Source organism: Ischnura elegans, chromosome 4 (genome assembly GCF_921293095.1).
Source record: "Ischnura elegans chromosome 4, ioIscEleg1.1, whole genome shotgun sequence".
Classification (NCBI taxonomy): Eukaryota; Metazoa; Arthropoda; class Insecta; order Odonata; family Coenagrionidae; genus Ischnura; species Ischnura elegans.
The window spans coordinates 113,732,389-113,747,537 of NC_060249.1; the positions used below are offsets into that span (position 1 = coordinate 113,732,389).

At 37.5% G+C, this 15,149-nt stretch overlaps 1 protein-coding gene across 3 annotated transcripts in view; it reads left to right on the top strand.

Moving 5' to 3' along the window:
* The window catches only part of LOC124157902 (neuroglian), a 254,597-nt gene that overhangs the window by 188,555 nt on the left and 50,893 nt on the right, over positions 1-15,149 (top strand). Inside the window, exons 1-7 of one of the 3 annotated variants that reach the window (XM_046532976.1) lie at positions 3,075-3,194; positions 3,690-3,766; positions 3,963-4,092; positions 12,719-12,834; positions 12,927-13,120; positions 14,134-14,273; positions 14,871-15,096. The exons of 1 other annotated variant lie outside the window; for it this stretch is intronic. In XM_046532976.1, coding sequence (XP_046388932.1) covers positions 3,703-3,766; positions 3,963-4,092; positions 12,719-12,834; positions 12,927-13,120; positions 14,134-14,273; positions 14,871-15,096 — 870 coding nt within the window. In that variant the 5' untranslated portion in view covers positions 3,075-3,194; positions 3,690-3,702. Of the gene's footprint in view, positions 1-3,074; positions 3,195-3,305; positions 3,395-3,689; positions 3,767-3,962; positions 4,093-12,718; positions 12,835-12,926; positions 13,121-14,133; positions 14,274-14,870; positions 15,097-15,149 lie in introns of those variants that run through there. One more of the 3 variants, XM_046532977.1, reaches the window with a different exon arrangement.

Genomic DNA, 15,149 nt, shown 5'->3' on the forward strand with positions numbered 1-15,149 from the left:
GTTAAGTTAATGGATATTCTTAAGAAAGTAGGTGTAGATTGGAGGGATAGGCAACATTCGTAATCTGCATATGGCCCAGGTTGCAAAAGTGAGGGTAGTGGACGGGCAATTATTGGCTGAGGTGTTAGGCAAGGCTGTCCTCTATCGCCGCTGCTTTTTAACATGCATGCTGAGGAGATGGTAAGGGAAGCATGGGATGAGTTGGAGCTGGAGTAAAAGTTGGAGGAATGATGTTCAAATCAGTGAGGTTCGCATATGATCAGGCATTGATTTGCCAGTCGGCAAGGGGGCTTCTGGCTCTAGTTGATGCGCGTTAGACTAGTGTTGCAAGGAGTATGGGATGAGGATTAATCACAAGAAGACCAAGGTTATGTGGTTTTGTAAAGCATCACAAGCTAGGAGTATGAGACTCAAGGTAAATGGGGAAAAACTTGAGCAGGTCGATCAATTCAACTATTTGGGCAGCACATTAAAGTAAAACAGAGTTTGAGGAAAAGGTTAGAGAAGATTTAATCTAGAGTGTAGCTCTTTATGGTGCAGAAGCGTGGACATTTAGGTAGGAGGATGAGGGAAGACTGGAGTTGTTTGAGATGTGGGTGTGGAGAAGGTAAAGTGGATGGAGGGGAGAATAGAATAGAATATTTTTATTATGCTCTAGGTAAAACTTATGAGAGCAAAAAAAAAGGAGGAGGAGGAACAACAAAGTGCTGGACATGGTGGGTGAGGAGAGGCAGCTATTAGATGAGATACGGAGGAAACAGAAGGTGTGGATGGAGTATTTAGAGGAAGGGGATGTTGAAAGCGGAGTTATAGGGTTAGGGGTTACTTTAATAATAATAAAGGGTGCAGGGTAATAGTTGTGTAATAGGCACATCTTGATGCAAGGAAAGATCCTGATCAAGAATGTGGAAAATTGTTGCTTGCTTTAACCCTTACAAGACAGTGGAGTTCTCCTCTTAGCATGACTGCTGGACTTAGCTTCAAGAGACTCTTCTGTCCCATGGAGGACGTTCGTTAAGAAGAACTCGCGGAGAATCACAGGCTCAGCTCCAACCTTTTTCGACCCCTCCCAGCGGGTACTCCGCATTATATCAAACTCCAAGGGTAGGTGGGCTCCCTCCTTTCCAGGTTTTTGACCCTACCAGCAGTATTGGTTAGCGGTAAACCATGCTTTTTTCATATGAATCAGCTGTATGGATAATTGCTGCTTGCACTTGAATTGCAGGCTTTGAATTAAATTCCTGGTTTTATTCAGAGAATTGTCAAATTTTGAACGAAGCTCTACTGTCAATATTAACGAATGTTAATTTCCATATTGATGTTTATACTGCAATCGAGATATAAATAAATACATATTTATTGTACAATTTTCTTAAAAAATTGTATGCATACACTGCTCAAAAGACAAAGAATTCTATTGCTAGTTTATATTTTTTAAGAAAGGAACAAATATTTATTTAAAAAACTGACTGAATGAACAATTGTATGACCGCGGTCCCTTACCAGAAAGAGGGGAAATTTAAGACAAGGGATCCCAAATTTCGAGGGTATGGCTTTAGCCCCACTTGGTTAGGTCCCAAAACTAAGACTTCGCAAACCCGCCACCGTCATAAAAGAGGGAGAAACAAGGAAACATATTTTCGGCGTTTGTTCGCCTGCGTTGGAAAATGTCCGACAAAAATTTGTGGCTTTCATCTCTTGGGTCAAGAAACATCCCGTCGCATATTTTCGTCATTAGTAGCAAAAGGGTTAAAGCTTGTTGTGAAACTTCAAATAATAGTAGTACACATTATTATGTATTACCAAAATCAAATAAGTATGGCAATGCCATTCTCCTAGTCTGTGCTCCATTACACCCCTAGGTCACATTGAGTTGCACAACTTGTTGCACCAATGGGTAAAAAACTGACTTGATGGCTACAGAAACACACTTAAATGTCATAGATGTGAGCTGAATAAGAAATTTTCATGTGGGTAAATAGGTTATAATGCATAGCTTATGAGGAAAATGAATATATTCATAGTCTCTTCTTTGTGAAGTCATTTACAATTATATTCTTGATGGCTAGCACTTACTGCTGAGTATGGTTCAGCAGACAATACTTTTTTATTGCATAGAAAACAGACCCATGTTATAACACAAGACTTGACAAAATCACTGGTAAGCAAATGTTATCACAGGCATATCAAGTTGTTTTCTTGTAAGCCAGTCTGAAGCAAAGTGGGCTTGCAATGATTTAGGTGGTGCATTTAGTCAGACAATGGTGGATTATTGTCTTTCAGGGATTTTACTTGGGGAGATATATTTGGGGACATAAAAAATTTGATGAAATGGAAGAGTTTGAGATTCAGGATTTTCATGCGAAGAAAATACTTGATCGCCACTCAACTGGTAAACCAGACTTTAAACTTTGGCTATTGTGTTGATAATCGCATATCACACAACTTTTTTAACCAGACACGAATGTATGTAGCTATATATTAGGACCTACTGCAAAAGCAAATTGAAATGTAGAAGCTAGAACCAAGAGTTTACGGTGAATCTTTTATAGACCTTTACCACACATTTCTCGCACTTGAGTCTTTCCTCTCTTCAAGATCCCACATTGCTCTGGAAATTAAACTCATTCAGGATCCATACATTTACCACTCCCTTCCCTTAGGGTTTAGAGGTGACATAAGTAAAATTGAAACAAACTTATTCTGCAAAATATCGTCTGACGTAGTAAAAAATAAGGGTAAAATCCTTTAATATGATAATATGGGAGCCTTTAGGGTAGTTTGTGAAAACATAATTTTAAACCGGGCTGAAATTAGACACAATGTAAACATTTGAAATAGCCACCGTAATTCCTGGCAGGTCCACACCTTAAATACGAAAGTAAGACTCACTATTATGCAATGTTAAAAAGGCTTCATATTTGGTAAAAATTTTGAATCTTCAAAAAATGTATACAGAGAAAATCCATATATACAATATAAAGGACTCAATCATCAATTAATAAGCCGAAAAATTACTTAAATCTCGCAACTTATTCGTTGCCTCTGATTTGACTTCAAAGGACCCACGTGACCACAATGCGACTGCTGCTGCTGGCAATGGCCGTTATCTTGAGGAGTTGAATCTCAGATATGCGGTATTTTAAGCATTGAAGGATTTTATCATTGGATGATTCCTTTCGCATTTGTATCTTGTAAGTACTGCGGTTTCTTTTTAATCTTCTGCCATGATGATACTCAGCACACAACTCATAGTTGGCTGGACGTCAGTTGATCGATAGGTTAACGCCAGAACGGTAGACATATCAACTAGCATGGAGTACACAACACGCCCATCCCATTTTGTCTGCATGAACGCTAATTGATATATTATTACCTGGTGTAGTTAATACTTGTAAGTTAGGGTGTTATGGGAGGCTACGGTGACAATTTTAGCAATCTTATTAGCTATATGGCATATCGAGATGAAAGGAGTATACATGGCTTCGGAAAGGAATGCGAAATACATGTTACGGCAAAAATAGTAGTGGATAAAAACATAAAAATATTCTGATCATTGGACTAGGCTCCAGCTTCGTAAAGTGATATTTTGCCACCATCTTATCATGTAGCCCATGCTCTAATCCATTTTCTATCTTAGATGGAGTAATTTCGTTATTTTATTACTTTGATGGTATTCTTTTTTTCAGGTTAGCTGTAATAATGGAGTCCTTTGGGACGTTGATTTTAATATTAGTGTCACTTATAGTGTCAGCCCAAAGTATAGGTATGTATATTTTAGTTTTGTCTCAAATAACATGATTTTCACTTGGCAAATGATGATTTTTTGTTAGTATTTTCATTTTGGTATTTTGATAATATGCAATCAATCCTTGTTAATAAATTTTCAAGCATTACTTCGCGTTTTCTAGGCATACTTCTTTCGTAAAAATAATTAACAACAATCCTTTTTTAAACTTCAGGTCAGTCCCCGCCCCGTATAGTTAAGCAACCTCCGTCTGACGAGTTACTGTTTCAAGTGGCAGTACAACAAAACGAAAATGATAAGCCATTCATAATTGAATGCGAAGCAGAAGGTGAACCAGCCCCTAAGTAAGTACATATCATTCTATGAGATCAGCGTCCGGAAGTGCTAATGATGATGTCACCTTGAGTTACACCCATCTCCGCTAATATTATAATGATGCCTGGCACACTCGTCGTAACCATAAACCAATAAAAGGTGTGGGCCGGTTTTAGTGCCACCCGCGAGCAGTAAAGCCGAAGGGTGTTTAGTATTCAGTTTCATATTGTAATTTCATGCCCAGGCTTCGCGAAAATAAAGTCGCACCAAGCGTCTCGTCTTCGAATGTTATCGTACCGGTCACCTAATAGACTGCGTTAGTTTATTGTCATATTTATCATTTCAATGTAGCCATTTTTTGTCATTTCAGCGTAAATCTTTAGTTTTCTGTGCTTTTTCCTAACATCATGTACCGCATATATTTAAATAACTCGGTGGTGTTTTCAGAGATACATGCGTTGCTATTAGGTTACTTGGATTGCTTTTTGGAAGAATAAAGTGATATGCATCCTCAAGACAAGATCTTTTAGTCTAATTCCGCAATTTGATTTATCAATTGTGATTTGAAGAATTAATAATGTAATATATAAAAAAGATACTGATTCATTGAAATAATAGCACTCTTCAGTTTTATCATTTGTTCATTTTTTACATAATTTTAACCTAAGTGAGTTATCTCTCAATTCAAAACCATTCAACTGCCAGTTATAGTGTAGTATGCCTTGAGCCTTAAGTATTGTTATTTGTTCATGTTCTCTGAAAATGTACGGTATTACATGTATAAAACTTATTAGGTATAGGCATTGATTAAATTTTAGAATAATTAGTTGGTCGGTTTGTGCTATGGTGATCATAAAATCAGTCGACTTGTATAATAATGCATTGGGAGGAGATGATTTGTAAGGTTTTAATTTATGACTTCCTAACAGCCATTTCATAGAGCATGAGTTTTGTACAAATTAAGGAATCCAGAATTGAGTTGACATTATAAATAGCATTATAGGTGTTCCTATTTTTCTTCCAGACAAATGGGTAGTTTCCTTCATCAAAGAAAATGAAAGGCATTGATTGCAATTCATTACCCACCATTTATGTATTCATTATATACAAATTATTTGGTTTTAGAAATCCCAGTTTAGGTGAATGTTAATGGTCAATTTTAAACTCATTTGAAAAAGGCCAAATTGGCAGCCATGTGTTGCCACTCCATGTGACGTCCCAGAGACCTAGATGGTATACGAGTAGTCAGGAGTTTTATATCGTCTGGGATTACCAATGCGTGCATAAGGTACAGAGCTCAGGGAAACATCTCTTAATAATCCCATATTAAAATTATATGGTTGGAAAGATTCCCTTGTTTGATAGGGTATTGATAATCCTTTTTTTAAGCCAAGCGCTACCTGCTAGCAGAGTACTCTGTCACCTGATTACAGCCTGCATCGTAGCGGCGCTCATAGTCCCGCACCAAGGTGGCCTCACACGGTGGCAGACGGAAACCAGAATGATGTCACATAGGCTTCTCCCAGCATTCATACTTAGCCGTCACATTTTTGTGTGCTTGAAAATTTTCACTTTTCATTTAATTGCGAAAAATATATACCGTAATTTAAAAATCTGAAAGCGTGAAATACGTACATCAAGGAGTTATAATCTTTTGATTTAGGAAATCACAAAAAAATAGGAAATGATCCTATTACAGAAGTTTTTTACGGGTGACTCCCGTAAAAGTTATCACCGCGGCTAGTCCGGGTATACTTTAAACTAGTCTAGAGCGAACACCTCTTTGTGTTCTATGTCCGGGCCTGCTCTCCGGTTGTGGCACTGTGCGCAAGATTTGGACTGCATGTGGCATCATATGCTCAGCAGTCCAGCAACATCTTGTCCGGTAGTGTCCGAAAATATCCACAGGGAAGAATGACACCTCGATAGCTTAACTGGCTAAAGCACTCAACCGGAAATCGGGGGATCCGAGTTCGAATCCCGGTCAAGGCGAATGATTTTTTCTCTGTGGATCTTTCGCACGATTGTGCATTGCGGGTGACTCCCGTAAAAGTTATCACCGCGGCTAGTCCCAGTATACTTTAAACTATTACAGAAGTATTAATGTAATCCATTAATTTACATGGTATAGCTTTTTACATGTGGCCTTTAGGCTGGGTACTATTTTAATTGGTATGTCAACTTACAAGGTAAATTTATTTGCACAATTATTTGATTTTGTGAAATTGTTGTTTGAAAGGGCCATTAATTCCGAAACTTTTGCAGAAGTCTGAATGACAGAACTGGAAATATATTAATTCTGTCAGATGAATGTAAAATTTTGTATTGTTTGTTTGTTCAAACACTTGCCATGTGTGAAGTTAGTTTAATTTAGAATATTTGTTCGTTTGTACTCTTTCATGATATTTACGTCATATGAAAATAGTGAAACTGAGAACTTCAAAAGATGTGTTTCTAAAAGAATAGTCACAATTTACAATTTAGAAAGGAAAAAAAACTATGCCAATGAAAATCTAAGCCACGTGATAGTAGAAGGTGGATTTTAAATTTGAGGAAAATGCAACCTTGGATCGTGCAGCTCATTGTGATATGCCTTCATGAAATGATAGTGCCTCTAGTGAAATTGCACTGTGCTGGTATTTACTGAGTTAATAAAAACAAAAGTTAATAAAAATTAAGCACGATAGCACCCTCTTTTATCTGATAAGTAATCCTTAAAGCAATGACTTAGAAGTGTTAGTATTGAGAAAGGACATAAATTTAAAAATATTGTAATAAGTGAATTGTTAACAGCATTGTGAGAGGGGCTCCAATCGTCCTACACATTCTATGTGGAAAGCGTTTGCCTTGGTGCAAGAGGAAATAAACATTGTACTAAGTTAGGGATTAAAACCAGATTCTGTTTATTCTCATGTAGAGGCAAGGGAAGTCTTGATGAGGAAATTAACATTTGACTGAGCAAAGAATTAAAACCATATTCTGTTTATTCTTATGTATAGGCAAGGAAGTCTTGGGTGTTTGATACTCTAGCGCTTCCATGCCCAGGAAAGAAAAACTGATGTCCAACAGGTTTGATGCACTGATTTCCTCTTCTTTTGAATCTGTTTCGAAAATTGAAACAGCTGGAAAGCAGTTGGAAGACAGTTGGAAAGGTCCAATATGGCAGCTGTTTTCCTACTTATTTCCATGAATTTGTTTGGTTTGAATCTGATTTTCACTTTCTTACCCATCTCAATCTTGGTGACGACTCGATTCTCACCCCCTTCAATTTTAGGTTTCGCAGATTATCCAAGCTGTACTAACCCAACATTTCTAATTTCATATCTCTATGATCTATCTGGACGTACACAAGACAAAAAAAATAAGTTTACAAACAACAACCCAACAAAATGAACCTCATGCAAGTCTCCCATCACAATAAAATAACATAGGCTCTTTTTACGTATTTATTAGGTATGTACAACCCCTATTGGAAGTATTCAATTGAAAATCATTGTCATCTAATTTGGTTAATTCCTAATGCAGGATATACTTGAAAATTTTAACTTCTAAAGAAATAATTTAGGGAAACAAAGAATTGACCGATGAAATCTCATTTGAAGGAGAGTTTGCAAAACCAGTTGTGCTTTTCCACATTTTTCATCAGTTCTAACAATCTTGAACAGTCATCAAAAGGCACATTTATTCCCAAGATTAACTGAACAACCACTGCACCAGAACAATAACTTGCATCAGTTTTCAAAATCTTGAATAGTTATCAATGAGCAAAAGCTTGTTTTGACAAGATAACAGTACCAATCAATTTTCAATTGACTCACTGGTTTTGAAGTTAGCAGAGGTTTGCGTTGTTTACAACAACTGCGTTAATTTTTGTGGTATAAACAATTTGTTTTCGGCAAACTGCTAGTAATAGATATGGCTTCTTTATATAAAAATTGTAAGTTATAGGAACGAAAACTACGGGAATGCCTAGCGCTCAAAGTTGGGCACCTTGATTTTACGCGCAAAAAACTGGTACTTTTTCGAGAAAAAATTAAGTACAGGAAATACTATTGAGCCGAAGAATTTTTAAAGTACATGATAAAACGTAGAACTAAATTCTCTTTCGTATGCTTTTTATTGCATTGAAATCGATTGCTTCATTAAGACACTAGAGCTCCTCAAACTCGAGTATCTTGCTTTTTTTTACAGACAGTAGATACAGTTTGATTTGGCAAACATAGAGAGATACCAAGAAAAATTGAAAGAGTGAACTACTTTCCCTTCTTGGTCCGAGGCAATGGGCCAATTATGTACAGTGGAACCTTGATCTATTGTTTTTCAAGGGGATGAACGGTAAAAATAGTCAATGCAGGAATGTTTGACTGTGTTGCCCATGTCCCAGGAAACACGTGAATTTTTTTTCTAGTAATCATGATATTTATTCAAAGATTCAAAGAAGATTTTAGCTGTTTACAGGAATATTAGTACTTTATAGAAACACTTGGGGTATATTGTTGTTTCGAATATTATCTTTCAAATATCCTAAAGGAACAAGCCACCTCGCCAAAGTGTTTTCACTATGTGTCAGCATTTGCGATGCTATTATGGATTCCTTTTTGATGTAAAAATTATTTTCCATCAAACACCATTTCAAGTAGACGTATTTACGTGGGCAATGTGCATGTTATGCCTGAAACAACCGCTTTCGCTGGTACTGTGATTAGTTGTGAGATTGATCACAAAGGAAAAAAGTAGTATATTATCTGAAATTTTTCTTTTTAATGAGTATATTAGTACAATAGATTCCGGTTAATTGGGACACATTGGGACATGCGCTCCTTGCCCTAATTAAGTGGCTGCCCCAATTAGGCGAACTATCCCCTATATGGCATAAACAAACGTTTAAATGATAGAAAGAAGACTAAAGAATGTTTATAATTCAAATTAAATTTATTCAACTATTCATTTACTTAATAAATCCACAACAATAGTTTAGTTATTAGCATTTTTTAATAATTTTTTGAATCTTAAATTTTGTTTCTGGTCTGCCATCTAGACAGCCAACCATCTGTTGCCTTAAATGCGATGGTGGTTGGCTTAACATGGTGAAACTCCTTCATGATGCACAAAGGTTAAGAAAAGACTTTGCTGTTTCACAAAATAAAATATATCTGGCCAGATGATGATACGCTGTATCGAAACCGGTCGCAAATATATTTTATTTTGTGAAACAGCGAAGTCTTTTCTTAACCATTTTGAATCATCTGTTGCCTTAACCCTTTTAATACCAGGGGGCTGATCCATCGGCCCGGGCAGTATATGCGAAGAGTGCCAAGGGCTGATCTATCGGCCAGACGTATTTTGCACTGATGCCGTTTATTTTTTGAGCTTCGTGTAGATTTTGTCTCTATTTTTTAGTATCTATCATGCTTTGACATACCCGTAAGTATTGAGAGTCAATGAAAAAAAAATTAGTTTCAGAAAATGCATATTAAGCTTTATATAAATTTTTTAGCGTTAACCTACAAATTCAGCAATAAAAGGCCTGGGATTCTTCAACAAACCAGGAAAAATGGGCTGGTACCATAAGGGTTAAAATGGTCATGACCTAGTTTTAAAGCTAGTTCCTCCAAATTCTTTTTCAACATTGGACCACTAACGCAAACCCCTCGTTCGCTCACCATCGAAAACCATTGGTTTAAGGTATCCTCAACATCTGGCTCCTTACCTTGACATTTGCATTTTTGGGATGGGGTGGTGCTTGCTTTCCATTGTGGCTCCATTCTTCTCTCAGCTTATCCTGTTGCTGCAACTGCAAACCAAGCTATTGTCAATTTTGGCACTCCAATTATCTCAGCCAAACGGCGATGACTGGATTGGGGATAATCTTTAATTTTTTTCCGGTATAGCAATTTTTTCAGCAAGTTAAAGGTCCTTACATGGCATATTACTCAAGAAAAGGAGTATTATTGAACTCTTGGCACTAAGACAGTATCATTTATTCAGGGTTCAATTAAATTGTAGAACAGAAGATAAATCACACCAAACATGTGCACCATAGACACTGGTTTTAGACTGTTTGCTCTAAGTTGACTAGTTGCACGTGGAGAGAAAAATGACTTTGAGCATGCGTCAACTGCTGAGATGGGGATGGAAAAAAGAAAAAGGAACGAAGAAACATTGTAATCTTCCACTGGCGATAGCTCAGTTGTATAGGTAGTGGAAAGTTGGAGAGAGGATAGACCTCATGAGTCAGTTGAGTTTTGTGCAAGATGTCGCAAACACAAAGCTCTTGGTAAGCAACATTGTTTATCTCGACCAGTCTCCTCTGCTCAACATCGGCGAGTAATCTCTATCATTTGGCTCGTACCTGCTCGTATCGTGAACCCTTAGCACTGGTGTCGCCACTTCTTATCTTTATAATTATCCTGGGTTCATTCTATCATCTGTAGCCTTACTGCCACCAGAGGAGTCCTCTCCTCTTAACAATAACTATGTTGAATGAGGTCCTGTGGTTGGGAAACTGAATCTGAATCCTCTAACAGACAGCATAACTACAAGAGCTGTAAGAATAAGGCAGAAACAGGTACCTTTTTGAAAAATAGGACTAATTTAAAAAGGTAGAATGTTTAAAAAAAAACAGTACTAAAAATTTTTAATTTCCTCACGGGTATTGTCAACATTGCCAACTCATGACCCAATACAGTGGCATGCTGTCCCAGTGAAGAGAAGAAAACTCAAGGATATTCTACGATTGCGTTCTGTTCTTCAAGATATGCCCCTATTAAGCGGCTGCCCCAAATTACCGGTGGACACATTAACCAGAATCTACTGTAATATGATTGAGGCAATTGTGTAAATTGTGAACAGTGCTGCGTTAATCGATAGCGGCTCACCCACCTGATCCTCGGCTTCATCCCACTAATCAGGTAGCTCGCTCCTTAGAGCTCTATGGTTCACTCTACCCCCACCCCTACCGTTATGTGCTAGCCGACAACTCGAGGGGTTTTCCAATGTTCACGCGCTTCTAGCCCGGATTCTTTTTTTTCAACTTTAATTATTTTCTTTCCATCCGTAAGTTCTCAATAGTTTCTTCTAAGGTCTAAAGACCATGCAAGGCCATGGTCCAAACACGAGTAAATTTTAAAACTAATAAAAATGAAACCTGACCCACATGCAAAACACTCAGTAGTTTGAAGTCAACCTTCCCTGGAAAGTACGTAACCACTCGTACGAGGTGAAGTTCGGAACTGATGATATTGTGTATGGCGTACACAGAGCCAACTGCAGAGGGTGAAGCATGACCATATGATTGCACCATGAAATTTTTTTGTCCTCAAGATTCTAAGTAAGAAGGGCACGGGGTCAACTGCCGAGGAGAAGAAGATCATCTGGACGAGGATTCCATCCGGATGACCACAATGCGAAAGAAGACAGTGAAGGCATGCGTGTTACCCTCATCCACCCTGGAACCTTTCTTTCCTCCCCCCCCCACCCTGTTCCTCTACCAAGACCCTTCTCTCCCACAGCCTTCAATATCCCCACTTCTCGTCACCCAAACCCCGTCCAAAAGAAAAGAAAAAAATTTCCTTGTCTTTATGGAACTTTATTTGGGACCAGGAATGGAGAACGATGAATGTGGGAAAGCGATCAATGCAGGAATGATAGATCGGGGTTCCACTGTATAGAGCTGTAAAATCGAAGGGTCTGTTGGTGGCCAGTAGGGCTTGCAACGGGGCTGTTGCTCTTCCCGCACAGACTTATCCTGTTACACTACTTGCTGTTAATCACATAAGCCCACCACCTGCCGCCACCAATGTCGCACTGCCACGCGGGCTTTTGTTGAGCCTAGCACTAGGTGTCCCATGAGGGTGTAGTCATGGCACCTTCTAAAACTCTCATTCCTCACACTGTCCGGGACAACCTTCACTCTTACTTGTGGGCCAATTCTATAAGGGATCCCGTCCACAGCCTCAAATCTTGCGTTGCCTGTTACTCCACACATATCATTCTCTTGTACACACACTATGTCAACACTCTGTTTGCATTCATTTTGTCTCACCTTTTGGCTAAGTCAATCATATCATTCTTGTGCAATGCCCCCTGGCTTATGCATTACCTCATAGTCCTGTTCAGAAAGATCAAGAGTCCATTACAATAACTTGCCACTCAGGTCAACTAGGGAAATAGGAAGGGTCAAATAGCCACTTAGGGCCGCATAGTCACAATCTTGAATTTTTGCCTGTATATGTAGCACCGGTATTGTGCCACAGAAAACACGACACTGCAAGGGCTGAAGAGTATGTTAAGAAAATCCAAGTGGTTGCTACATCATTAAAAGTTGATTTTACATGTTGAAATTTTTACCAACTGTACAATAATGTTTAAATTTCATAAAATAATGAGGAATTATCTCTTGTGGTGTAAGAACTTTAAAATCAGCCATATCATTCTTGCCTTTCAATTTTCCTTGCACCTATAGATATGATGTCTTATGTGCAGACTATTTTGTTAAATGTCAGTTGTATAACATTGCATTATCTGATAAGCCGTTACATGTACTACGAAATTACTTTGGTGTTTCGTTTTCTAATCAAGTGAAGATGAGTTACCAAATTTGGTTCAGTTTGTGCTGATTTTCTTAATATGGTTTAATTTCTTTTCCTTTCCTAGGTATCGGTGGATTAAGAACGGAAAGCATTTTAACTGGCAAACGTATGATGAGAGAATTTCTCAACAGCCTGGAAGAGGAACTTTGGTCATTACTTCTCCCAGGGATGAAGACATTGGTAACATATTCTAAGATGAAAATCGATATTGGTTTTCTAGAATTTTTTATGCGGTTTGTTTATGCTACATGATTGACTATGTTTGCCTTCAGGTCAGTACCAGTGTTTTGCAGAGAATGAATGGGGAATTGCCACTTCAAATTCTGTGTTTGTCAGGAAGGCAGAACTAAGTTCTTTCAAAGAAGAGCAACCAATCACAGTTACTGCTGAAGAAGGCAAACCTTTTAAGTTGACGTGTAATCCCCCTGATGGGTGGCCTAAGCCCAATGTCTATTGGCTTATTCAGGTGAGGATAATTTATTTACTTGAGGAAACTGGAGCGTTGTTGATTATTTATGTTTTACTCAATGGCATTGGCTAATAAATTATGAACTGGAGCAAGAAACTGAATTTAATGTTGGGCCTTTGGTGTAAACTACTTATATTCCTGTATGTTAGCTGTCTTATTCTTGCGTGTCAACACTAGTGGGATAGCCAGGAATTTTGTTTGGGTAGAGGGAGGGGGGGAGGTCCAAAACCAGGGATGGGAATTTTTGAAAAATAGGGTATTAAGTAGAGGGTTTTAAACTAATGTTTATAAATTTTAAGATCGAAAAAAACTTCATTTTCAAAGAGATGTTTTATAAATTCATGATTTTTCATTATTGTATTTGCAATTATGAAGGAAAGCAATTGTTTTTTATATTTCGGGGGGTCCGGGCCCCCTCATGTCACTGGTCGACACTACCTAGCTATTAGGTTGTTCCTGTTGAAATTTTTTAAGGATGTTCCATCTCAATTGAACAGCTCTAAATACTATTCATGCATCTTAATTTTGAAGATTTTTACTGTGCTGCTCAGATGATCTTGGCTCTTCCCTTAGATTATTTGTCTTTGTTGACAAAAGCCAACAGATGCAGTGAGAACCTTAAGAAAATGCAGAGATAAAATATTAATTTATTATTTTTAAAAGTTTTGCTTTTATAGATAATGACCTTGGTAAAAAAAGGAAAATAAAGCTATGCAGTCATTGGGCAATATAATGATAATATCCCCGTAAGTCCTCCAAATCAGGGAGACTCTGTAATGTTGACATTATCACCTGATTTAAAATTATACATGCTTTGTAAAAACTATGTAATGTTGATAATATCTAATGTAAGGCAAAGCTGGCATTATTTCTTCACATGATACCATCCAACTGGCATCAAATGGTTTCACTGATTCACTTACTGTTTAACGGCCGAGTGCCAACTTTGGAAGGTGCATCTATGATAAACGTTTATTCATGCAAATGATTTTAGAATTTTTGTTTTGTAGAACTCTGATGGTGGAATAAAAAGTATCAATAACTCTCGAATGACCTTAGATCCTGAGGGAAATCTTTGGTTCTCAAATGTCACTCAAGCTGATGCCAGTGATGATTTCACCTATGCTTGTTCAGCAACTTCTGTTTTCAGGTAAGTTGAAATTCTTTCGCAGAAATTTGAATTGAGTTAAAATTTATCACATCACCAAATCTGACATTGCAAAATATTTCAAAAATTTCCACAGCATTTCTCATGACTTTGGCTTGAGCTAGGAACCATGAACTCTCAAATTTTGTATTAGTCATGCAATATATCAACCTTTTCCATTATATCTTCAGTCTATCAGAAAGGATATTGGAAAAAATTAAGAATGAATTCAATATTTTATCAGTTATTACTGAATCTTAACCTTAATAACATCAGGAAATGTGTAGCATGAGATTTGGGAGGGATTTATTAGTTTATTTTCAATACTCATATGGTAACATGTGTCAGTGATTGAAATGTGTGATTTTTGTTACCAATTCTTTTGCTGGGGTGGAAAAGTAAATAGTCTATCTGAAGCCCTGGTTGCAATACCCAAGGGCTTGTGGAAGTATCTTAATGAATGTGTACTCTCTTTCATGATCATGTTCGTGTACATTTTATATGGAATGATTTTTACATTAATGAGCATTAAATTAGTCAACTCAGCTCTTCATTCTCATTTCTGAATTGGGTTGTTTCTCTATACTTTTTACATTACAGGAATGAGTATAAATTGGGTAACCGTGTGAATCTGCAAGTACTTTCAACTGGTGTGTCTGCTTCACAAAATCGGCATGAGCCAGTTGCTCAGTATCTCTCAAGAAATAATGAAATAGCATTGCGAGGGAAGAAAGTTGAAATCTATTGTATTTATGGTGGTACACCTTTACCTCAGATAAGGTGGAGTAAACAAGGTGGTGCCTTGCCCCCTGAAAGAACAACGCAGGTAATTACAGTACCATTAAATATCATGCAAGTACATATTCATGCACTATTTTA